Source organism: Dendropsophus ebraccatus, chromosome 9 (assembly GCF_027789765.1).
Source record: "Dendropsophus ebraccatus isolate aDenEbr1 chromosome 9, aDenEbr1.pat, whole genome shotgun sequence".
In the NCBI taxonomy this organism is placed as follows: Eukaryota; Metazoa; Chordata; class Amphibia; order Anura; family Hylidae; genus Dendropsophus; species Dendropsophus ebraccatus.
In genome coordinates this window covers 105,890,831-105,916,427 of record NC_091462.1, presented here as the reverse complement: position 1 = coordinate 105,916,427, position 25,597 = coordinate 105,890,831, and the positions used below count along the sequence as shown (strand labels likewise).

Genomic DNA, 25,597 nt, shown 5'->3' with positions numbered 1-25,597 from the left:
CATCAGTAGATATAAGAGCAGACTAGAAGTTACCTGGCAGCGGCTGTACAGTATATCACAGGGATCAGGATATACTGGGAGCAGCTACAGGCAATGTGCCCCTCCAGCCCTGTGACATCTTCCCAGATAGGTGTCAGCCCTGCTGATCCTCTGCCACCCACCTCTGCTGATCCTGTGCCACCCACCTTTACTGATATTGTGCCACCCACCTCTGCTGATCCTGTGCCACCCCCCTCTGCTGATCCTGTGCCACCCACCTCTGCTTGTCCTGTGCCACCCACCCACCTCTGCTGCTCCTGTGCCACCCACCTTTGTTGATCCTGTGCCACCCACCTCTGCTAATCCTGTGCCACCCACCTCTGCTGATCCTGTGCCACCCACCTCTGCTGATCCTGTGCCACACACCTTTGTTGATCCTGTGCCACCCACCTCTGCTGATCCTGTGCCACCCACCTCTGCTGATCCTGTGCCACCCACCTTTACTGATCCTGTGCCACCCACCTCTGCTGATCCTGTGCCTCCCACCTCTGCTGGTCCTGTGCCACCCACCTTTACTGATCCTGTGCCACCCACCTCTACTGGTCCTGTGCCACCCACCTCTGCTGATCCTGTGCCACCCACCCACCTCTGCTGGTCCTGTGCCACCCACCTCTACTGGTCCTGTGCCACCCACCTCTACTGGTCCTGTGCCACCCACCTCTACTGGTCCTGTGCCACCCACCTCTGCTGGTCCTGTGTCACCCACCTCTGCTGGTCCTGTGCCACCCACCTCGGCTGATCCTGTGCCACCCACCATTGTTGATCCAGTGCCACCCACCTCTGCTGATCCTGTAGCAATCACTTCTGCTGATCCTGTGCCACCCACCTCTGCTGGTCCTGTGCCACCCACCTCTGCTGATTCTGTGCCACCCACCTCTGCTGATCCTGTGCCACCCACCTTTACTGATATTGTGCCACCCACCTCTGCTGGTCCTGTGCCACCCACCTCTGCTGATCCTGTGCCACCCACCTCTGCTGATCCTGTGCCACCCACCTTTACTGATATTGTGCCACCCACCTTTACTGATATTGTGCCACCCACCTCTGCTGATCCTCCCTTGGCAAACACCTCTCACTAGGAGTGTAAATCCATAGCTCTCTCTCCCCTGCACACTGTGGATCAGTGAGAGCAGTGATGTGGATTAACCTGTGCTGCAGAGCTGAGTGTGTCTGCTGGTCCTGCACAGGAGGGAGAGGCTGAGCCATATACCCTGTGCTGCAGAGCTGAGTGTGTCTGCTGGTCCTGCACAGGAGGGAGAGGCTGAGCCATATACCCTGTGCTGCAGAGCTGAGTGTGTCTGCTGGTCCTGCACAGGAGGGAGAGGCTGAGCCATATATATAAGCTGTGCTGCAGAGCTGAGTGTGTCTGCTGGTCCTGCACAGGAGGGAGAGGCTGAGCCATATATATAAGCTGTGCTGCAGAGCTGAGTGTGTCTGCTGGTCCTGCACAGGAGGGAGAGGCTGAGCCATATATATAAGCTGTGCTGCAGAGCTGAGTGTGTCTGCTGGTCCTGCACAGGAGGGAGAGGCTGAGCCATATACCCTGTGCTGCAGAGCTGAGTGTGTCTGCTGGTCCTGCACAGGAGGGAGAGGCTGAGCCATATACCCTGTGCTGCAGAGCTGAGTGTGTCTGCTGGTCCTGCACAGGAGGGAGAGGCTGAGCCATATATATAAGCTGTGCTGCAGAGCTGAGTGTGTCTGCTGGTCCTGCACAGGAGGGAGAGGCTGAGCCATATACCCTGTGCTGCAGAGCTGAGTGTGTCTGCTGGTCCTGCACAGGAGGGAGAGGCTGAGCCATATATATAAGCTGTGCTGCAGAGCTGAGTGTGTCTGCTGGTCCTGCACAGGAGGGAGAGGCTGAGCCATATACCCTGTGCTGCAGAGCTGAGTGTGTCTGCTGGTCCTGCACAGGAGGGAGAGGCTGAGCCATATATATAAGCTGTGCTGCAGAGCTGAGTGTGTCTGCTGGTCCTGCACAGGAGGGAGAGGCTGAGCCATATATATAAGCTGTGCTGCAGAGCTGAGTGTGTCTGCTGGTCCTGCACAGGAGGGAGAGGCTGAGCCATATATATAAGCTGTGCTGCAGAGCTGAGTGTGTCTGCTGGTCCTGCACAGGAGGGAGAGGCTGAGCCATATATATAAGCTGTGCTGCAGAGCTGAGTGTGTCTGCTGGTCCTGCACAGGAGGGAGAGGCTGAGCCATATATCAGCTGCTGGAGATCGCTCAGCTCCTCACTTGCAGCTTCTGCTACAGCAGGGGGAGCAGCTGCTCTGCAGGAGAGCTCAGGTAATCCCGGACCCCACTCACAGCTCCGGCCAGAGGAAGCAGCCTGGTGCTCTGCTGACAGACAATGGGGAAGGATGTGTAACCATTGTCTGCGCTGAGGAGGAGACACCTGCTGATCCTGGAGACAGAAGCACAGAGGCAGCCGGGACTGCTGGGGGCAGGTGCACAGGATCGGGCTGCACTACTGACAACAGGTGCAACCTGCACTACTGAGGACTGCAAAATCCAAGCAACCTGCATCACAGGGAACAGGTAAACAGGTGTAACCTGCACTACCAGCCCCAGCAGCCTGCATCACAGAGAACAGGTGTAACCTGCACTACTGAGGACTGTAAAATAAAAATAACCTGCACTACTGAGGACTATTCAGTACCAGCAGCAGCTTGCATCACAGAGAACAGGTAACCTGGTGCAACCTGCACTACTGAGGATTGTAAAGTAAAAACGACCTACATTATAGAGAACAGGTAAACAGGTGTAACCTGCACTACTGAGGACTGTGCTAAAGTACAAGGAGACTGCACTACAGGTGGTCAGAAGCAAGCAGCGCCGCTAAGGGCTGCTGAATGGAAGTAGCCTGCACTACTGAGGACGAGTGACCAGGAGCAGTCTGCTCTTCTCTCTTCTTCTCTTCTCCCTTCTCTTCTCTGCTCTCTTCTTCTCTTTTCTCTTCTTCTCTTCTCTTCTTCTCTTCTCCTCTCCTCTTCTCTCCTCTTCTTTTCTCTCTTCTCTTCTTCTCTTCTCTTCTTTTCTCTTCTTCTCTTCTTCTCTCTCTTCTCTCTTTTCGTCTCTCTTTTCTCTTCTCTCTTTTCGTCTCTCTTCTCTTCTCTCTTTTCGTCTCTCTTCTCTCTTTTCGTCTCTCTTCTCTTCTCTCTTTTCGTCTCTCTTCTCTTCTCTCTTTTCGTCTCTCTTCTCTTCTCTCTTCTTCTCCACCTGCAGAGGAGAACTCCAAACTATAGCAGATATGGGGAGCTGCTTACTGACAGCAACAGGGAAGCCTGCAGGTAAGTGTGTTTATTCCTGGCTGAGATGTAGTGGAGCTGAGTCTGTCGGCTGGCACCATGCGTTTTCTGCAGTCTTGCATTGCACTGCAGGTGAATCTGATCAAACAAAGCAGCCTTAGGGTCCATTTACACAGAAAGATTATGTGACAGATTATCAGCCAAAGATTTGAAGCCAAAGCCAGGAATGGATTTGAAAAGATGAGAAATCTCAGGCTTTCCTTTTTAACCTGATCTCTGTTTATAGTCTTTTTCTGGCTTTGGCTTCAAATTTTTGGCAGATAATCTGTCAGATAACCTTTCTGTGTAAATGGACCCTTATCCAGTTTATATGACAAACTCCCCTCTGCTACCTCTTCTTTATAGTTATGGTACATCAGGTAGTGGCTATTACTATCGATAAGGATACAACAGACCACAGAGCACCTGCTTCATCCTGGACCCCAGAATATTGGCCTCATACACACTGTGCAGGAGATTGTAGTGGCAGAATAGGAAGATATATAAGGTGGGTGAGCAGTAGTAGTAGGTACAGGTGTAGCAGAGCTGTATGTAGAATAGTATAAGGTGGGTGAGCAGTAGTAGTAGGTACAGGTGTAGCAGAGCTGTATGTAGAATAGTATAAGGTGTGTGAGTAGTAGTAGGTACAGATGTAGCAGAGCTGTATGTAGAATAGTATAAGGTGGGTGAGCAGTAGTAGTAGGTACAGGTGTAGCAGAGCTGTATGTAGAATAGTATAAGGTGTGTGAGTAGTAGTAGGTACAGATGTAGCAGAGCTGTATGTAGAATAGTATAGGGTGTGTGAGTAGTAGTAGTAGGTACAGATGTAGCAGAGCTGTATGTAGAATAGTATAGGGTGTGTGAGCAGTAGTAGTAGGTACAGATGTAGCAGAGCTGTATGTAGAATAATATAAGGTGTGTGAGTAGTAGTAGGTACAGATGTAGCAGAGCTGTATGTAGAATAGTATAGGGTGTGTGAGCAGTAGTAGTAGGTACAGGTGTAGCAGAGCTGTATGTAGAAAAGTATAAGGTGTGTGAGTAGTAGTACGTACAGATGTAGCAGAGGTGTATATAGAATAGTATAAGGTGTGAGTAGTAGTAGGTACAGGTGTAACAGAGCTGTATGTAGAATAGTATAAGGTGTGTGAGTAGTAGTAGGTACAGATGTAGCAGAGCTGTATGTAGAATAGTATAAGGTGTGTGAGTAGTAGTAGGTACAGATGTAGCAGAGCTGTATGTAGAATAGTATAAGGTGTGTGAGTAGTAGTAGGTACAGATGTAGCAGAGCTGAATGTAGAATAGTATAAGGTGTGTGAGTAGTAGTAGGTACAGATGTAGCAGAGCTGTATGTAGAATAGTATAGGGTGTGTGAGTAGTAGTAGGTACAGATGTAGCAGAGCTGTATGTAGAATAGTATAAGGTGTGTGAGTAGTAGTAGGTACAGATGTAGCAGAGCTGTATGTAGAATAGTATATAAGGTGTGTGAGTAGTAGTAGGTACAGATGTAGCAGAGCTGTATGTAGAATAGTATAAGGTGTGTGAGTAGTAGTAGGTACAGATGTAGCAGAGCTGAATGTAGAATAGTATAAGGTGTGTGAGTAGTAGTAGGTACAGATGTAGCAGAGCTGTATGTAGAATAGTATAGGGTGTGTGAGTAGTAGTAGGTACAGATGTAGCAGAGCTGTATGTAGAATAGTATAAGGTGTGTGAGTAGTAGTAGGTACAGATGTAGCAGAGCTGTATGTAGAATAGTATAAGGTGTGTGAGTAGTAGTAGGTACAGATGTAGCAGAGCTGTATGTAGAATAGTATAGGGTGTGTGAGTAGTAGTAGTAGGTACAGATGTAGCAGAGCTGTATGTAGAATAGTATAAGGTGTGTGAGTAGTAGTAGGTACAGATGTAGCAGAGCTGTATGTAGAATAGTATAGGGTGTGTGAGCAGTAGTAGTAGGTACAGATGTAGCAGAGCTGTATGTAGAATAGTATAAGGTGTGTGAGTAGTAGTAGGTACAGATGTAGCAGAGCTGTATGTAGAATAGTATAGGGTGTGTGAGTAGTAGTAGTAGGTACAGATGTAGCAGAGCTGTATATAGAATAGTATAAGGTGTGTGAGTAGTAGTAGTAGGTACAGATGTAGCAGAGCTGTATGTAGAATAGTATAAGGTGTGTGAGTAGTAGTAGGTACAGATGTAGCAGAGCTGTATGTAGAATAGTATAAGGTGTGTGAGCAGTAGTAGGTACAGATGTAGCAGAGCTGTATGTAGAATAGTATAAGGTGTGTGAGCAGTAGTAGTAGGTACAGATGTAGCAGAGCTGTATGTAGAATAGTATAAGGTGTGTGAGTAGTAGTAGGTACAGATGTAGCAGAGCTGTATGTAGAATAGTATAAGGTGTGTGAGTAGTAGTAGGTACAGGTGTAGCAGAGCTGTATGTAGAATAGTATAAGGTGTGTGAGTAGTAGTAGTAGTAGTACATACAGATGTAGCAGAGCTGTATGTAGAATAGCATAAGGTGTGTGAGTAGTAGTAGGCACAGGTGTAGCAGAGCTGTATGTAGAATAGTATAAGGTGTGTGAGTAGTAGTAGGTACAGATGTAGCAGAGCTGTATGTAGAATAGTATAAGGTGTGTGAGCAGTAGTAGTAGTAGTAGTAGGCACAGATGTAGCAGAGCTGTATGTAGAATAGTATAAGGTGTGTGAGTAGTAGTAGGTACAGATGTAGCAGAGCTGTATGTAGAATAGTATAAGGTGTGTGAGTAGTAGTAGGTACAGATGTAGCAGAGCTGAATGTAGAATAGTATAAGGTGTGTGAGTAGTAGTACGTACAGATGTAGCAGAGCTGAATGTAGAATAGTATAAGGTGTGTGAGTAGTAGTAGGTACAGATGTAGCAGAGCTGTATGTAGAATAGTATAAGGTGTGTGAGTAGTAGTAGGTACAGGTGTAGCAGAGCTGAATGTAGAATAATTACAATGAGACTTGGAGTATTGTGATGTCCCCTTCTCATGACAAACCCAGCTCTGCTATATCTGTGATATCATACTCCTCTCTGCTACTCCGCTGACCAGGGATTCATGATGTAACCATTGGGGGCAGTGATAGAGGAACATTTATTGCTGCAGCTGACGGATGGATCCTCAGAGCTGATGCTGGTTACGGACCGGTCTTATGCTGTTGTTGGATCTTGACGTTTTAATTTTATTTCGGCCCTCCAGGTGATGCAAAACTACAATTCCCATCATGCCTGGACAGCCAAAGCTTTATCTGGAGAGCCAAGCTCCCCCCCCCCCCCCCCTATCCAGACCAAAGTCTATGGCAGTGACCTGAAGCAAAGCCTAGCAAAGTCTGTGCCTGCCCCCAAATCCTTGTTGTATCAGTACCCAAAAGTCTACCCTTCTGTCTGTCTGTATCTTAAATCCTGATTGTGCCTGTACCCCAAATCCTGGATCTATCTGTAACCCAAATTCTGGTTGTTTGCACCCACACTTTTAGCTATACAGTATATGTATGTATGTGTATATATATATATATATTATATATATAAATCTCTTTAAGGGTCACTATACCTGTGTCCCTTACTGTATGTGAAATCTGGCTTTGCTTGCACCTGGCATTCTGTCTGTACCCCAAATTCGGCCTCATATCCTTGCTGTGTCTGTACCCCAGATTCCGCCTCATATCCTTGCTGTGTCTGTACCCCAGATTCTGCCTCATATCCTTGCTGTGTCTGTACCCCAGATTCTGTCCCATATCCTTGCTGTGTCTGTACCCAAGATTCTGTCCCATATCCTTGCTGTGTCTGTACCCAAGATTCTGTCCCATATCCTTGCTGTGTCTGTACCCCAGATTCGGCCTCATATTCTTGATGTGTCTGTACCCCAGATTCGGCCTCATATCCTTGCTGTGTCTGTACCCCAGATTCTGCCTCATATCCTTGCTGTGTCTGTACTCCAGATTCTGCCTCATATCCTTGCTGTGTCTGTACCCCAGATTCTGCCTCATATCCTTGCTGTGTCTGTACCCCAGATTCTGCCTCATATCCTTGCTGTGTCTGTACCCCAGATTCTGCCTCATATCCTTGCTGTGTCTGTACCCAAGATTCTGTCCCATATCCTTGCTGTGTCTGTACCCTGAACCCCACACTGTCTTCCTATCCTGAATCTGAGCTGGACCCCCCTAACTGCTCTATGTTCTCTGCCCACCTGTTGCTTCTCAGGCAGTTACATGGACACACTTATGATGCGTTTACACAGACAGATTTATCTGACAGATCTTCGAAGCCAAAGCCAGGAACAGACTATAAACAGGGATCAGATCATAAAGGAAAGACTGAGATTTCTCCTCTTTTTAAATCCATTCCTGGCTTTGGCTTCCGAAATCTGTCAGATAAATCTTTCTGTGTAAACGTACCCTTCGTTTTTTCTATATCCTTTATAGATCAGTGGAGGCCGGACCCAAACTTTCTGCCTTGGGGAGAGATTTCTATAGCTCTTACTTTATTCTTAGATCTTAGGTCCCTGGTACAATAGGAGGCACATAGAGATTTCTAGTATTATCTACTATAGCGCAATCAGACCATGCTGGGAGTTGTAGTTCCACAACAGTGCAGACCCTCTGTATCTGTGATAATAGGGGTCTGACCCCTGAGACCTCTACAGTTTACATCCCATTCAGTTGTTTATCTGCTACTGGGTGACTGGCAGGTTGGCTTCCTATGAGAGATGTCACCCAGCTTTCCTGGAGGCTGCTCAGCTATGTGGGGATATGATGGTGTGAGGGATATCACTGCCATTCAGAGCTCTGGTAAAGCTGGGTGACTGGCAGGTTGGCTTCCTATGAGAGATGTCACCCAGCTTTCCTGGAGGCTGCTCAGCTATGTGGGGATATGATGGTGTGAGGGATATCACTGCCATTCAGAGCTCTGGTAAAGCTGGGTGACTGGCAGGTTGGCTTCCTATGAGACCCAGGTGCTGTCCCTGCTGGGATCTGTAGTACCACCTGTAGTGGAATGTAGCCCTGCTCTAGAGAGGTGAGGAGTTAACCTGGAGACAGTCAGCATGGCGCTCTCCTGTGTGCCCAATGCTCAGCTCTTACCTGGGTTAATCATTGTGCAGAATAAATATTAGGGCAGAGCTGGAGCAGACTGGCTGCAATACCTGGGGAGCAGGGACTGCCAGGGGGGCGCCACTTATCTGCTGGGAAATCACCATATAGTGTATAGTACAACATGGGATCTGTGGGGGCTGCCAGTGTGGAGTCAGGATCTGCAGCAACAAGGATTACTCCACCTGTATACAGCCTGCCAGGGAGAGGACCTACTTCACCTGTATACAGCCTGCCAGGGAGAGGAGCTACTCCACCTGTATACAGCCTGCCAGGGAGAGGAGCTACTCCACCTGTATACAGCCTGCCAGGGAGAGGAGCTACTCCACCTGTATACAGCCTGCCAGGGAGAGGAGCTACTCCACCTGTATACAGCCTGCCAGGGAGAGGAGCTACTCCACCTGTATACAGCCTGCCAGGGAGAGGAGCTACTCCACCTGTATACAGCCTGCCAGGGAGAGGAGCTACGCCACCTGTATACAGCTGTACACATCCATAGCCAGGAACACTGAGAAGAACTGGGATAGGAGATAGATAGATAGATAGATAGATAGATAGATGATGGAGAGTCCACAGCACACCAGCTCAAGTGGTAAAAAAGTGGGTTTTATTCCAAAGATGATGAACAAAACAGATGCAACGTTTCAACAACCTCTCGTTGTCTTTCTCAAGCGAGAGGTTGTTGAAACATTGCATCTGTTTTGTTCATCATCTTTGGAATAAAACCCACTTTTTTACCACTTGAGCTGGTGTGCTGTGGACTCTCCATCCTCTACATTCGGAATCCTTGGCCTAAGGACTTATTACCTGAGCACCCGCCACATCATAATCGGACGTGCGGCTTGTTTTCTACTTTTATAGATAGACAGATAGATAGATAATAGATAGAGATAGATAGATAGGAGATAGATAGGAGATAGGAGATAGGAGATAGATAGATAGGTAGATAGATAGATAGATAGATAGATAGATAGATAGATAGATAGATAGATAGATAGATAGATAGATAGATAGATAGGAGATAGATAATAGATAGATAGATAGATAGGAGATAGATAGATAGATAGATAGATAGATAGATAGATAGATAGATAGATAGACAGATAGATAGATAATAGATAGAGATAGATAGATAGGAGATAGATAGATAGGAGATAGGTAGATAGATAGGTAGGTAGATAGATAGGAGATAGATGGATAGATGGATAGATAGGAGATAGATAGATACATATTAGTGATGAGCGAATAGTGAAATATTCGATATTCGTACGAATATCCCGCGAATATTCGAATATTCGATTGAATATTCGATCCCATTAAAGTCTATGGGAACAAGTATTCGATTAGTGAAAGACATCTATTTGACCATTTGGAGGGTGAAACCGGAAGCTGGGGGATTTGAACGCTTATCGAATATTTATCGAATATTCGCATATCTCACTATTCGATCGAACAGTATTCGCTCATCACTAATAGATATATATGAGATAATAGATAGATAGATAGATAGATAGATAGATAGATAGGAGATAGATAGATAGATAGATAGATAGATAGATAGATAGATAGATAGATAGATAGGAGATAGATAGATAGATAGATAGATAGATAGATAGATAGGAGATAGATAGATAGATAGATAGATAGATAGATAGATAGATAGATAGGAGATAGATAGATAGATAGATAGATAGATAGATAGATAGATAGATAGGAGATAGATAGATAGGAGATAGATAGGCGATTAATAGATAGATAGGAGATAGATAGATAGATAGATAGATAGATAGATAGATAGATAGGAGATAGATAGATAGATAGATAGATAGATAGATAGGAGATAGATAGGCGATTAATAGATAGATAGGAGATAGATAGATAGATAGATAGGAGATAGATAGATAGGAGATAGATAGATAGATAGATAGATAGATAGATAGATAGATAGATAGAAGATTCTCAGCTCAGTGTTCTCAAATATCAAAACTAGCAGCTAGTGTATCTAAGCTCATCCTGTGGGATACTTCCTCACTATATCTAAGCCTGTGATGTAAGAATTTCCCCCCCTAGAATGTAATATTGCGGAATTTTAGTATTGTATATGGTACAAACAGTGTGCAATGGATCTGGTGTATCTAAGCTCATCATATGTGATACAGAAACTGCTAATGGTTGTTCACCTGAGGTTACTGTAGGTCCCATCTTATGAATGGGATAGTCCGCCATTTATTGGTGGTCCCATAGATGAGAAAAGGCCTTGATGTAAATCAGAGACAATATATTCAGCTTCCATGGTCCAAAGCCTTCAGGTCTACACGTAGAGAACAAGATGTTCCCTGCAGCACATGCAGGAAATGGCCCCTAGAGGGCAGAGTGTTCCAAACAATATCATTACATAGAGCTGAGATGATTATCAGAGTCTTAAATCCACCATTGATTTCTCCAAGCGCGGCCATAAATCAGAGATGATATTTATTGTTAGGTGATAGGAGAGAGAGAAAGTGGAGGATGAGAACTAAAAAAAAACACCTGTCTCATTACCCTTTAAATGTCAAGCTCCTTAAAGGGGAACTCCACAAAAATACTGAACGGAAAAAAGAGCCGGTAACATATTTGTTACCGATTTACAGTAAATCTGATTTCCTTTGAAGGTAGAAAGTCTTTGCTGGTATCTGTGGTAAGTCATGTCTATTACACGGAAATAGTCTAATTTTCAGTTGTGTGGCGGAACAATCACTATGGAGCTCGGAACACAATGCAACGTGCGTTACGCTCCAGGACAAGATTAGTGTAAGACCGTTGCCTCTAATCCCCAATGCTGGAGATAATAGCGGCGTACGCTTCTAACTCTGTCCCCTGGATGGACATCGAAACTAAAGGGCCGAGTAACTTCACACAGAGTTTGTAATGCTAATCCCATCTTCAGCAACGGATGAGGATGTTTACAGAGATTTAGTGGTGTTAAAGAGGTATTGAGTTATAAGGTGGAAAAGCCATTCACTTAAAGGGGTAGTTCCCCAAAAAAAAAACTTTCAGTTCAACTGGTGCTAGAAAGTGCCAGAAATTTTTAATTGACTTCTATAAAAAAAAAAAAAAAAAAAAACTTAAGTCCTTCTGTACTTACCAGCTGCTGTATGTCCTGCCGGAAGTGGTATTGTTTCCTGTCTGATGAGCAGGAGAGGTTTTCTATGGGGATTTGCTGCTGCTCTGGACAGTTCCTGACATGGACAGAGGTGGCAGCAGAGAGCACCGTGTCAGACTGGAAAGAATACACCACTTCCTGCAGCAGCTGATAAGTACTGGAAGACTGGAGATTATTTAATAGAAGTAAATTAAAAATCTATGGCACTTTCTGGCACCTGTTGATTTGAATAATAATAATAATAATAATAATAATAATAATAATAATAAAAAATATATACATACACACATACACACACACACACACAGTGGTAACTTGGTTTAAGAGCGTTTTGGTTTAAGAGCTCCCTATACTGGGTGGGAGGGGGAGTGGGGGAGGGGCATGGTCTGCATAGCGGGGTCTTCAGCACTGTACTCTGACCCAGGAAGTCTCCCTCACCTTCCAAACCATAGCAGATCCACTTCAGGCTGGGGCTTGCATCAGAGGACAGGACTGTGGAGGTAATCTCCCCATAGCTGTAACACTCCCCCCCCCCCCCCGGACAGAGAGTGCTCCATGTATGTGCCCACATCTGCCCTGCTCATTCCTTCCTGCTCCCTGCAGTCTCTGTCAGCCCTTGTGTTTCCCATCCTCTCCATTACTGTACAGTAACTTATAATATCACATATTCTGCTGTTTCTGAATGTTTGTTTCATCTGCTCTGTGTTATTCAGAATAATAAATCATTATTTTTGGGGTGTGGAACCAATTGTCTGCATTTCTATGATTTCTTATGGAAAAATTTGCTTTGGTGTAAGAGTGATTTGGATTACAAGCGAACGAATTATGCTTGTAATCCAAGGCACCACTGTGTGTATGTGTGTATGTGTATATATATATATATATATAATATTGGGTGAACTATCCTTTAAAGGGGTCATCTGGTTTAGGAAAGGTGTATGTATGTATGTATGTATGTATCTATCGGTCAATGATTACAATTGTGTAATGCCTCTTTTCTCCTGTGGGGGAGCTGCAGGGAAACTGAACAGTTGCTGCCAGATCACAGCTGATCACTGGTTGACCTAGCAAAGCAATGACAAGCTGAATTGGGGGCGGGGGGAAAGGGAATGAGTTTGTTTCATGAAAGGGATTTTTAAAATGGACAATCCCTTTAAAAAAATTCTTAAAGGCACATTGTAGAGAATAAAACAATGAGCAATGGGTTATCAGCAGAAAGTGACCCTCTACTAATTTCAGTCATTTGGTGTAGAAATGTTATGGGCCTTGGAGATGGAAATTGCAGTGTTGGAGGGTTAAAGTCCAAGGGAGGGGCAGTGACAACCACAAAAAATCCAATATTAAAGGACTAGCTTAGCTGATGTATGTACATGAGGAATCGTATGAGTGATGAAATGGTTAAAGCAGCTGCATACCGCAGTAAACCAAAGATCTATTAATACAGCCCTAGAGGATTTACGCATTTCCACTGGCGTTGCCTTTCAAGTCTTCATTGTGCGGCGGTGACACGCAGTAAAGTGGAGCATTGTGTGGACTTGTGCAAACAAGAGTCCTATAGAGTATAACGTCCCCTTAATAATCTGCCTGTTCCCAGCTTCCCAGCCTTCAGCCTGCCCATTGTCCCGGTGGCCGGCTGATGCTTCGCTCTTTGAACCCTCGCTGGCGGAGAGCACTGAAGCGCGCTCTTACATTAGAGAATATTACTACTTTACAATTATTCCATTTGAAAGCTCTCCCCAGTAATATTTATAGGTTCCCTTCCATGTTATCATTACACTTCATGGACAAATGGACAATTCCTTGAAAAGTGCGCACACTTACCAGAATTACCTCTACAAATCTAATTTTAGACGTTGGTCTCTCACTCTCGTTTTTTTCCATGGCTTTTAATAATCCCCGTTTGAGCTTTTGACTTACAGAACTGCAATATTAATGGAAGAGGCCAAGATGGGACGCAGGGACCTGTAATCATGGCTGGTCAGATGCCGGGACCCACTGGGGTTAGGAGGACCAACGCTGATCTGGTGAAATATGGTTTAGACTACAATGTTGGGTGAAGTGGAGACCCATGGACCCACGCAGCTGCCTAATTTGAAGCTTTAGACCCAATTTATAATCTTTTATAGGGTCCTCCAACCATTATGTAGCATAGAAGAGATTTGGATACTGTCCCACTATGTGTCCCCAACCTCAACTAGCGTCCCATTCCTTGTTTCCACCCATTCCTTCCCTGAACCCTAGTATACATAGATAACTTAGTATTGGGGCCACCATTTGGGTGTCTGTAATGGGAATAAGCTTGATGAATGGTCCCGCCACCTATTGGAAAGAAAGTAGGACCTTTCTATCGTGGAGTCTTCTACTCTATGGCTCTGTGAGATGTCTACCCTTTGGTTTTCAATAATCCCTCCATTGATATTCTCCTACCATGCACCCAAAGTGTAGGGTCATGCCACCTATTGGAAAGAAAGTAGGACCTTTCTATAGCGGAGTCTTCTACTCTATGGCTCTTTGGGATGACCACTGTTCCATAGTTTTCCATAATCCCTCTTACCATGGATACTCTCCTACCATTCTTGCCCAGTGTAGGGTCATGCCACCTATTGGAAAGAAAGTAGGACCTTTCTATAGCGGAGTCTTCTACTCTATGGCTCTTTGGGATGACCACTGTTCCATAGTTTTCCATAATCCCTCTTACCATGGATACTCTCCTACCATTCTTGCCCAGTGTAGGGTCATTCCACCTATTGAAAAGAAAGTAGGACCTTTCTATAGCGGAGTCTTCTACTCTATGGCTCTATGGGATGTCCACCCTTTGATAGTTTTCCATAATCCATCCATGGATACTCTCCTACCATTCATCCCCAGTGTAGGGTCATGCCACGTATAGTCCACCCTTGGATACAGGCTAGTTTCCTACAATCCTCTGCTCTCTCATCTCTTTTCAAGGTAAACAACTTGCTAACGTAGGGCCAAGGAACGTGACAGCCGCCCACTGATGCTGAGAGAAGCAGCTGGAAATGACACTACAGTCATCAAACCATGGTGGTAAAGATAGTCTACTACTGTATAGAGCTCGCTGCTTTGAGCAATTTCTTCTTGTCAGAGGGATCACAGAATGTCCCCCTGCCTGAAACCCAATCAAACCCAAGTGATAAGAGATGAATTCCTCTACAGCGCCGCCACAGGGGAAATTAAGCATTACACAATGTCTACTCAGTGGATTATCTGTTTAATGCCGGACAAGGCAGGTCCTCCAGACAGAGAGATGCTTTATCTTTCTGTTTTCTACTTTAGCCAAGAGATGAGGATCCTGGACAAGTGACCACCACCTTCTCCATTATTAATTCAGAATGATCTAACACAGTGCTTCTCAATTGAAGTCCTCAGGAATCACCAACAGGTCATGTTTTGAGGATTACCCATACAAAGATCACCTGTGATAATACCTGATGCACTGAGTATAATTATATCACCCGTGAAATACTAAGAAAATCCTCAAAACATGACCTGTTGGTGAGGCCCGAGGACTGGAATTGAGAAGCACTGATCCAACAGAGTACATGAAATTTACTTTTCTAAATGTAACACCACTGTCTACCGCTGCTAGGTTGCGGTCCGTGACTTACTGCCTGGTTCTCTCAACCTAAGAGTTCCTCTTCTCCCATGGTCCCTGTGTGATCCATGGCAGTAGGGGACCACCAATATACTTGTGACTTCTGACCACCACTGCAGTCCCACCCCCATCCAATAGGATGTGTACCTGATCATTTTCCTAGAGGTAAAGAGCCAGTATGTCTCCTGCTGTTCTTCATCCTGTTGTTTCTCCAACACCCATATAAAGCTGTCACACCCAGTCCATATTGCCTGAGCATTGTTGCTTTCTTGTGTTCCTAAGCTTAGGTGTTGTTCCTGAATCTTCTATTCCATGTATCCTGACCCGTGCCTGTTTTCCATGGATTACACTTGCCTGCATTACCCCTCCTGTCCAGTTTGCATCTCCTGTTGCCCAGCTGAACTGTCTGGCTTGTCCTGCTCCTTGGCCTGATTAACTACATCCCTGCCTTATCCCTGGTACTGATTCTCCTATTGATAACCTGGCCTGTTGACTGAACTGTGACATGTGAATTCTTCTTCATTAGAGATGAGCGAACCGGGTTCGGGTTCGAGTCCATCCGAACCCGAACGATCGGCATTTGATTAGCGGTGGCTGCTGAAGTTGGATAAAGCGCTAAGGCTATGTGGAAAACATGGATATAGTCATTGGCTGTATCCATGTTTTCCAGACAACCTTAGAGCTTTATGCAAGTTCAGCAGCCCCCGCTAATCAAATGCCGATTGTTCGGGTTCGGATGGACTCGAACCCGAACCCGGTTTGCTCATCTCTATTCTTCATATAACACTGTTGGGGAAACACAATAGTTGTCATGAGTCCAAAGTATTAACAATCAGATATCTAACCTTGATGGAAGATCTGCCCAAACCAAGGGATACTTAAGGTCCCAAAACAGTTAATTTTTGGCACCAGCTACAAGCCCGCCCTACAAACCTTCATATTATACAACAAAGAGATGTTAGAAAAGTGCGTGCCCCCGGCAGTCAGGAAAGTGACTGGGAATAATGATGAAACCCCGCTCGTAATGAGTTGGCAGGACTGGCTGCAAGTCGAGCGTCAGGCGGGCGAGCTTGGTAGTAGTAATTAAAGGGAGTGGAATAGTCCCACACTGAGTGGAAACCAGCTTTGATATGTAGCTACCCATTCATGTTGCTACGTTATCAGTATGAATGCAACGCAAGCGAGAAATCCTTACATGCGTTGACTCAGCGCCATGGAACTCTGCCAGATGGGAAATTTTGAGCTGATTAATATTTGGGTTGAATACGTCCTTTTGTTGCATTGTATCCGATGGAAGCTGCTATTATTTACCCAATACATGTACAGGGCTGGAAGGAGGGGTTGGCAGAGTAGGTGGCTGCCGAGGGCATGGTAGAGGGGCGCAATGATTGGCGAGAGAGGGAATATATCAGGACATTCCCTGAACAGCAATGGTCCGGGGAGGTTGTTGCGGTGATCCTTTTTTGGAGCTGCGGCCCAGTTCCTGCATACGGCGCCGTTCTATTTCCAGGCACCGGCCGGGTAAAGCACTGAAAGTGGGCTGGCCCGCCCCAAGTGGGGGGTTTCCTCCCACTTGGGGCGGGCCAGCCCGTCTACAGCGCTTCACCCCCGGACGGTGCGCAGGAATTGAATGGCTCTGTACACGGGAACACCGTGGCACCAGCTTACCGGTGCCGTCACGGTTCTATCCATGTGAAAACTTAAAGCGAATGTACTGATGGTACATTCGCTTTAAATTTAAAGGGTATCTCCACTTTGAATAAACTCTACCTGATCATTTTGTCCCTTAAAAATAAGTGTCCCCTTGCTGAGATCACCAGTAGAGATGAGCGAACTTTGAGTACATTTAGGTTCCTCCAAACCCCAACACTCGCCATTTCATTACCGATGGCTGATGAAGTTGGCTACCTGGAAAACATGGATATAGCCATAGGCCATAGGCTTTATTTATGTTTTCCAGGATTACTTAGGGGCTGCATCCAACTTCTTCAGCCACTGGTAGAGAGTTCAGGTTCGGACGAAGCCAAACTTACTCAAAGTTCACTTATCTCTAATCACCATCTATACCAGCGATGGGGAACGTTTGGCCCTCCAGCTGTTCCAAAACTACAATTCCCATCATCCCATCACGCTAAAGCTTTGACTGCCCAGGCATGATGGGAATTGTATTTCTGCAACAGCTGGAGGGCTAAAGATTCCCCATCCCTGATCTATAATCAGTAGAGTAAGCCTTCAATAAGCGTTCAGTTTCCCTACAGCTCCACCACAGGTGAAATAAAGCATTACAAGGTGTCCATTCATGTCAATGGGTTGTTTGCGTAATGCAGGACAGGACAGGTCCTCCAAACCAAGAGACGCTCTTTGCAACCAGGATGCTGAACAGAGACCCCCCTCTATTTATTCATACTAATAGGGTATATAGAAATTTGGTGGCTGTGAGAAGAGACGTCTTGGGATTGCTGGCACTATTGTTTATAGGGGCCACTCTTTCAGAACACTTTACAGGCATAGGAGGAACCCTAACTTCACTATTTATTGAGCTACCGGTTGTCACTGTTTAGAGGGGCACTCTTCTGGCAGTGACCAATATTTACAGGGAATGTTTGGCTGCATTCTCCTACAGTGGTTTTTATAGTGAATAAATCGCCCCCTGTGACCCCGCATCTACAGAAGCTGGTCAGCGGTGTACCGGAGGCATTGTTACCAGGATGTAGGAGTCGGCGACCAGATGTTCAGTTTTACAACATGAATACAGATTTAGGAACCTGCTGTCTGTAAGGAAAATAAAAAAGCCGACCAGGGTGCCCTCCACTTATCTGCACATATCATTGTAATTGTGTTATGTTCACATTCTCAGCTCTCAATGCTGCTTGTGGGCCCAGAACCCGAAACACACAAATTACAAAGTCATCTCATTTATAACGAAATGTTTGTCATCTACTGCCTGCTAATAATATCGAGGAAGGAGCAGAAGCCGAGGCCAGATTATACTTATATCCTTGTATATAGGAGCAGTATTATAGTAGTTATGCAATACAGGAGAGAAAAGAGCACTGCACCTCACACCTATGGCTGATACTAGTGCCTCTCGGCTGCATATCCTTGTATATTGGAGGCAAAATTATAGTAGTTATATTCTTGTATATAGGAGGCAGTATTATAGTAGTTATATTCTTGTATATAGGAGCAGTATTATAGTAGTTATATTCCTGTATATAGGAGCAGAATTATAGTAGTTATATTCCTGTATACAGGGGGCAGTATTATAGTAGTTATATTCTTGTATATAGGAGCAGTATAATAGTAGGTATAGTCTTGTATATGGGAGCAGTATTATAGTAGTTATATTCCTGTATATAGGAGCAGTAGTATAGTAGTTAAATTCTTGTATACAGGAGCAGTATTATAGTAGTTATATTCTTGTATATAGGAGCAGTATTATAGTAGTTATATTCTTGTATATAGGAGCAGTATTATAGTAGTTATATTCCTATATATAGGAGCAGTATTATAGTAGTTATATTCCTGTATATAGGGGGCAGCATTATAGTAGTTATATTCTTGTATATAGGAGCAGTATTATAGTAGTTATATTCTTATATATAGGGGCAGTATTATAGTAGATATATTCTTGTATATGGGAGCAGTATTATAATAGTTATATTCTTGTATATAGGAGCAGTATTATAGTAGTTATACGTATGGTGAGAGTTCCGGCCGGCACTAACTACAAGGTACACCCAATGTGGGAAACCCGGGACTGGAGTATATAGCACACAGACTGTATCCAAACCGTGGAGCGGCGGTGCAGAGACAAAAAAGGCAGGATAAATGAACAAGGATCAAGAAACAGAGTCTCGCACTCACCGGACTGAAGATGCAAGTGGTTTATTTCCGATACATCAGAGTAGGCTAGGCGGGGAGAGGGGAGATGGTGAAGCAGGTGAACCAGGTTCCTAGCCCGACGAAGCGCCTCTGTAGGCGTGAAACATTTTGTTGCTCCTGCTGAACACACCTGCTTCACCATCTCCCCTCTCCCCGCCTAGCCTACTCTGATGTATCGGAAATAAACCACTTGCATCTTCAGTCCGGTGAGTGCGAGACTCTGTTTCTTGATCCTTGTTCATTATAGTAGTTATATTCTTGTGTATAAGAACAGAATTATAGTAGTTATATTCTTGTATATAAGAGCAGTATTATAGTAGTTATATTCCTGTATATAGGAGCAGTATTATAGTAGTTATATTCTTGTGTATAAGAACAGTATTATAGTAGTTATATTCTTGTATATAAGAGCAGTATTATAGTAGTTATATTCTTGTATATAGGGGGCAGTATTATAGTAGTTATGGTTCAGGAAAGAAAAAGAGCGCTGCACCTCACACCTATGGCTGATACTAGTGCCCCTAGGCTAAATAAAAAACACATCAGAATTTTGTGTATGTCCTGTCCTGTGGCATGGGGGTTGCAGGGCCGTTCCATGGCCCCCCTTCCCTGCCCATGCACGCCTGCGGGGGGGGGTGGTCGCTGACTGGCACAGTGTGGACTTAGTGTAGGGACTCATGTGTATCAGATACCTGCACGAGGTACATGGGGCAGTGTGGCTTGATCAATTCACATACAGAATTCTGATGTTTTTTATGTAGCCGAGAGGTACTAGTATCAGCCATAGGTATGAGGTGCAGCACTCTTTTTCTTCCCTGAACCGTATTATAGTAGTTATATTCTTGTATATAGGGGGCAGTATTATAGTAGTTATATTCTTGTATATAGGGGCAGTATTATAGTAGTTATTTTCTTGTATATACTGTAGGAGTAGTATTACAGTAGTTATATTCTTGTATATAGGGGGCAGTATTATAGTAGTTATATTCTTGTACATAGGAGCAGTATTATAGTAGTTATATTCTTGTATATAGGAGCAGTATTATAGTAGTTATATTCTTGTATATAGGAGGCAGTATTACAGTAGTTATATTCTTGTATATAGGGAGCAGTATTACGGTAGTTATATTCCTGTATATAGGGGGCAGTATTATAGTAGTTATATTCTTATATATAACAGCAGTATTATAGTAGTTATATTCTTGTATATAGGAGCAGTATTATAGATACTAGTTATATTCCTGTATATAGGAGCAGTATTATAGTAGTTATAGCCTTGTATATAGGAGCAGTATTATAGTAGTTATAGTCTTGTATATAGGAGCAGTATTATAGTAGTTATATTCTTATATATAAGAGCAGTATTATAGTAGTTATAGTCTTGTATATAGGAGCAGTATTATAGTATTTATATTCTTGTAGAGGGCAGTATTTTTATAGGGGGCAGTAGTGTAGTCGTGGGTGGATTATATCAGTTTACTAGCCCTTTTTAAATTCTGATTTGTTATTCTCCTGTTCAATCACCTTTATCTCTTCTTTGTTTTGCAGTGATGTTTCTACCATTATTCTTTTGAAGAGGATTATAACAACGTAACCATGGACCCTGTATCTCTTCCCATCGCTTCCCTCTTGGAGACTGGGGTGAGGGACCCCAACATAACAGTTTGCAAGAATGTGACTTGTAATGAAACAGTGGTGGAGGCCCCAATGTCAAGAATGAGCTCTGTCCTCATCTCTTTTATTTATTTGCTGGTTTGTGCCATTGGACTCAGTGGGAATACTCTAGTCATCTACGTTGTTCTCCGTTATGCAAAGATGAAGACAGTCACCAACATCTACATTTTGAACCTGGCAGTGGCAGATGTTCTTTTTATGTTAGGACTGCCCTTTCTTGCCACCCAAAATGCCATCTCTTATTGGCCCTTTGGAACTTTTCTTTGTAGACTGGTGTTGACGGTGGATGGTATAAACCAGTTCACCAGTATCTTCTGCCTTACAGTTATGAGTATTGACCGTTATTTGGCAGTGGTCCATCCAATTAAGTCAACCAAATGGAGGAGACCCCGAGTAGCAAAACTAATCAGCGCCACTGTGTGGACTGTTTCTTTTCTGGTCGTCCTCCCAGTTGTCATCTTCTCAGATGTCCAACAGGACTTCCACACGTGCAACATCAACTGGCCAGAGCCGGTGAATATTTGGTCTACGGCTTTCATAATCTACACCTCCGTGTTGGGCTTTTTTGGACCTCTACTGGTGATTTGCCTTTGCTACCTTTTGATTGTCATTAAGGTAAAGTCTTCAGGTCTTCGCGTGGGGTCCACCAGACGTAGAAGATCAGAGCGTAAGGTGACGAGAATGGTGGTCATCATAGTGGCCGTTTTTGTGTTTTGTTGGCTGCCGTTCTACATTTTAAACATAGTCAATCTAACGTTTTTTGTCCCGGAGGAACCGGCATACGTTGGCGTGTATTTCTTTGTGGTTGTCCTGTCCTACGCCAACAGTTGCGCCAACCCCATTCTCTATGGCTTCCTTTCGGACAATTTCAAGCAGAGCTTTCAGAAGGTTCTCTGCTTTCGAAAAAGTAACGGCATCAAGGATGCCGACCTGACTGAAAATAGACAAGAAAAGAGCAGTCGCATCCAGGAGACCATGCTAACGTCGAGGAACTCTGAATTTAACGGGCACATGCAAACAAGTAAAGTGTGAGACCGCTGACCCTTTGACCTTCACAATGAATGTATATAGGCACAGAGCACTTGAGGCGAACACATTTGAATTTTCACAGATTAGAAATGAAAATCCAGACCCTGAGGGAGTCTCGTCTTGGAATCTACTTTAGAACGTCGTTTTTTATTCATAACTGGTGGAACATTTGGAGGAACGTTGACTGCAGTATTTATATAAGTGTCATGTCTGGTTTTACCAGTCAGTAATGACGTTTCTTTCTCTCGCATCCTATGCATTATTCCTCCCAACCCCCCCCCCCCAACCCCCTAGAACAATATTCCGAGAGGTCTATTGAAACCTCATTCACGTGAAGCTATTTTCTGTCTGCAGTTCCAGTTGTGAAACGACGTATCTGGTTCATGGTCAGATTAGAACACCAGTGAAGTGGCTGCTGCATTGTAATGTAAACACACGTCGTATTTCCATTCTAATGTGCGCTATGTATGACTAAATCTTACTGGGACTCAATCACTATTCATGCCAGAGGGACAGGTAATGCAGAGTGAGGGATGGAATATAGGAGGCTGAAATCTACCATTATTCTCATTTTACGTCAGGTTCCCCTTGGCTCTCTCTACAATCATATTCCTCCTCTAATAACAATGATGATTGCTGGAATTCTTGTGTTTTATAAAATAATGCACGTCAATGAATGTTTTTTTTATATATATCTCTGCCCCCTTGTTTGTTTTACTGTGAGGCTGTGCTCATAACTTGAGTTTTTTTATGAATACTTTGCATTATTTTAAACAATTTTCTGAAACTGATGTCAGAATTGTAAAAATGATTCCAAAGAGAAATGCAGTGTGTGAACACAACCTAAGGGTATGACCACATGCAAAATGAAATTGGAAAATCTGCAGTATTTTCATGTCGAAATCCACACCAAATTGTTTAGATTGTTTAAATTTTATGATGATTTTCCACTTCTGATTTCACTTAAAGTTATGAAAATGGGGTGGAGCATGGCAGCAAGTGTTTCATTTACCTATAGCGCCACCACAGATAAACTAAAGAATTACACAAATCTCATTGAAATTAAATGGTTGTCTAGATAATGCATGTGGGGTCCTCCAGAGTGAGAGACACTCTTAGTTGTAATCAATGGAACAGCATTACTCACTGGCCATAATCAGTACAGTTGTCGTCAGTCCGAATCTAAATATATAAAAATATACTGGGCCGCAGTACCAGATGCACCCTGTGGACAAGAGTGGCGCTGTTTCTGGGAATAAAAAGCAGAACCTTCTTTTCCAGTCTCATATAGTCCCCATTGGCCATGTCATTTTTGACATTTGACATAAGTTCTGTACATTGTGAATATTGAGGATGCGCTGATCAATATTACATGGGTGGGATTTGACCATTTTGACTGCTGAGCGTGCTGTGAGGTATGGGGACCCTTACACTGAATAATCGGAGTTGATGCCCTCCTCAGCCTTGGGTATAGTACAGCTTCACACTGGTCACGGTTAGGTCATTTTTTGCATATAAACTATAGGACATTCTTACGATGGTGTTAATTATAAATATAGGATTACACATCAGGATGTACCAGGCCACAACATACGGGAACATCAATACAGGAATAGGCTTTCCTCCCTTGGAGAGATATCTGGCTATTCCTGTGATTTGAGACTGGTAACTGAAGCTCCACAGAGCCCTCTTTTGCATCAATACAGGACGCAGCAAATAGCTAATAGATATCTAAAGAAGCTCATATACATGAGATCTATCCCAACGCCTCCACACACATGAGATCTATCCCGATCCCTACATACACCGTGGATCTATACTGAACCATCCATACGCATGGGATCTATTCCAATTCCTCCAAACACATGAGATCTATCCCGATCCCTACATACACCGTGGATCTATACTGAACCATCCATACGCATGGGATCTATTCCAATTCCTCCAAACACATGAGATCTATCCCGATCCCTACATACACTTGAGATCTATCCCAATCCCTCCATGCAAATGAGATCCATGCCAATCCCTCAATACACATAAGATCTATCCCAATTCCTCCATACACATGGGATCTATCCTGATCCTTCCATACACATGAGATCCATGCTAATCCCTCCATACACATGAGATTTATCTGGATCCCTCCATACACATGAGATCTATCCCGATCCCTCCATACACATGAGATCTATCCCAACTCTTCCATACACATGGGATCTATCTCAATCCCTCCATAGACATGAGATCTATCCCAATCCCTCCATACACATGAGATCTATCCCAATCCCTCCATACACATGAGATCCATGCCAATCCCTCCATACACATAAGATGTATCCTAATTACTCCATACACATGGGATCTATCCTGATCCTTCCATACACATGAGATCTATCCCGATCCCTCCATACACATGAGATCTATTTGAATCCCTCCATACACATGAGATCTATCCCAATTCCTCCATACACTTGGGATCTATCCCAATTCCTCCATACACATGGGATCTATCCTGATCCTTCCATACACATGAGATCCATGCTAATCCCTCCATACACATGAGATCTATCTGGATCCCTCCATACACATGAGATCTATCCCGATCCCTCCATACACATGAGATCTATCCCAACTCCTCCATACACATGGGATCTATCCCAATTCCTCCATACACATGAGATCTATTTGAATCCCTCCATACACATGAGATCTATCCCAATTCCTCCATACACTTGGGATCTATCCCAATCCCTCCATACACATGAGATCTATCCGGATCCCTCCATACACTTGGGATCTATCCCAATCCCTCCATACACATGAGATCTATCCGGATCCCTCCATACACATGAGATCTATCCGGCACCAAATCTCTCTGAAAAAAAGGATTGGGCAGCTGAAATTTAACAGGCTCAATCATTCTCATCCCCAGCATCATCTATTGGGAGTCCCTATGTACAGGGTGGTCCAAAAGTAGGTGGACAGTATGTGTAATAGGGTTGTGAAGGGGAAGATTTATTAAACATGGTGTAAAGTGAAACTGGCTCAGTTGCCCCTAGCACCAATCAGATTCCGGCTTTCATTTTCCAAGGAGTCTGTGAGGAATGAAAGGTGGAATCTGATTGGTTGCTAGGGTCAACTGGGCCAGTTTCACTTTACACCATGTTTGATAAATCTTCCCCTTCACAACCCTATTACACATACTGTCCACCTTTGTTTGGACCACCCTGTATATTTGATAATAGTAAAACAGAAAGCGAGGACAAGGCACTGCTTCAAAATATAAAGAAAAGAGAATTATTGCAATAACATATGGGTGCTCTAACCGAATTGGCATGTAAAAATACTAATCAGGAACCACAGAGAAGAGCATGCCAAAAATATCGGTGGCACATCCAAAGAGAAATAAATCAAAAAGTATATTGTATATCAAAGTAAACTTTATTGATACCGGAAAAACAGTGGGACAAACTGATTAAAAGCATCTAAAATACATAAACAGAACCACCATAGTACCGTGTATAATAAGCACGGTACCAGGACAAGCCGACCATATAGTAAAAAAGGAACCTAACCGGTGTATATGTAAAGTAATGAAATAGACACAAGTACAAGGATGAAGCTGCAGAGTAAAATGAAAAAGGCCGAAGGCCCAAACAACAATGTATATCACCAGGAAAGGAGATCCATGTCGGCGTCCACTGAAACCCACGCGTTCCGTCCCCACTCGGGACTTTCTCAAGGTATACTTTTTGATTTATTTCTCTTTGGATGTGCCACCGATATTTTTGGCATGCTCTTCTCTGTGGTTCCTGATTAGTA

General features: G+C 44.0%; 1 protein-coding gene across 3 annotated transcripts; it reads left to right on the top strand.

Annotated features, from left to right (window-relative positions):
* The first annotated feature begins 2,297 nt into the window (after window positions 1-2,297).
* On the top strand, window positions 2,298-24,752 carry LOC138801407 (somatostatin receptor type 5-like). Of its 3 annotated transcripts, none has more exons than XM_069984201.1 (2): window positions 2,298-2,726; window positions 20,618-24,752. In XM_069984201.1, the coding sequence occupies exon 2, from the start codon at window positions 20,666-20,668 to the stop codon at window positions 21,773-21,775; it is 1,110 nt and encodes a 369-aa protein (XP_069840302.1). In that variant the 5' UTR covers window positions 2,298-2,726; window positions 20,618-20,665; the 3' UTR covers window positions 21,776-24,752. The 3 variants fall into 3 exon arrangements, with proteins under 3 accessions (XP_069840302.1, XP_069840301.1, XP_069840300.1); XM_069984200.1 differs by having other exon boundaries at window positions 2,298-2,792; XM_069984199.1 differs by lacking the exon at window positions 2,298-2,726 and adding an exon at window positions 3,169-3,329.
* The last annotated feature ends 845 nt before the right edge of the window (window positions 24,753-25,597 follow it).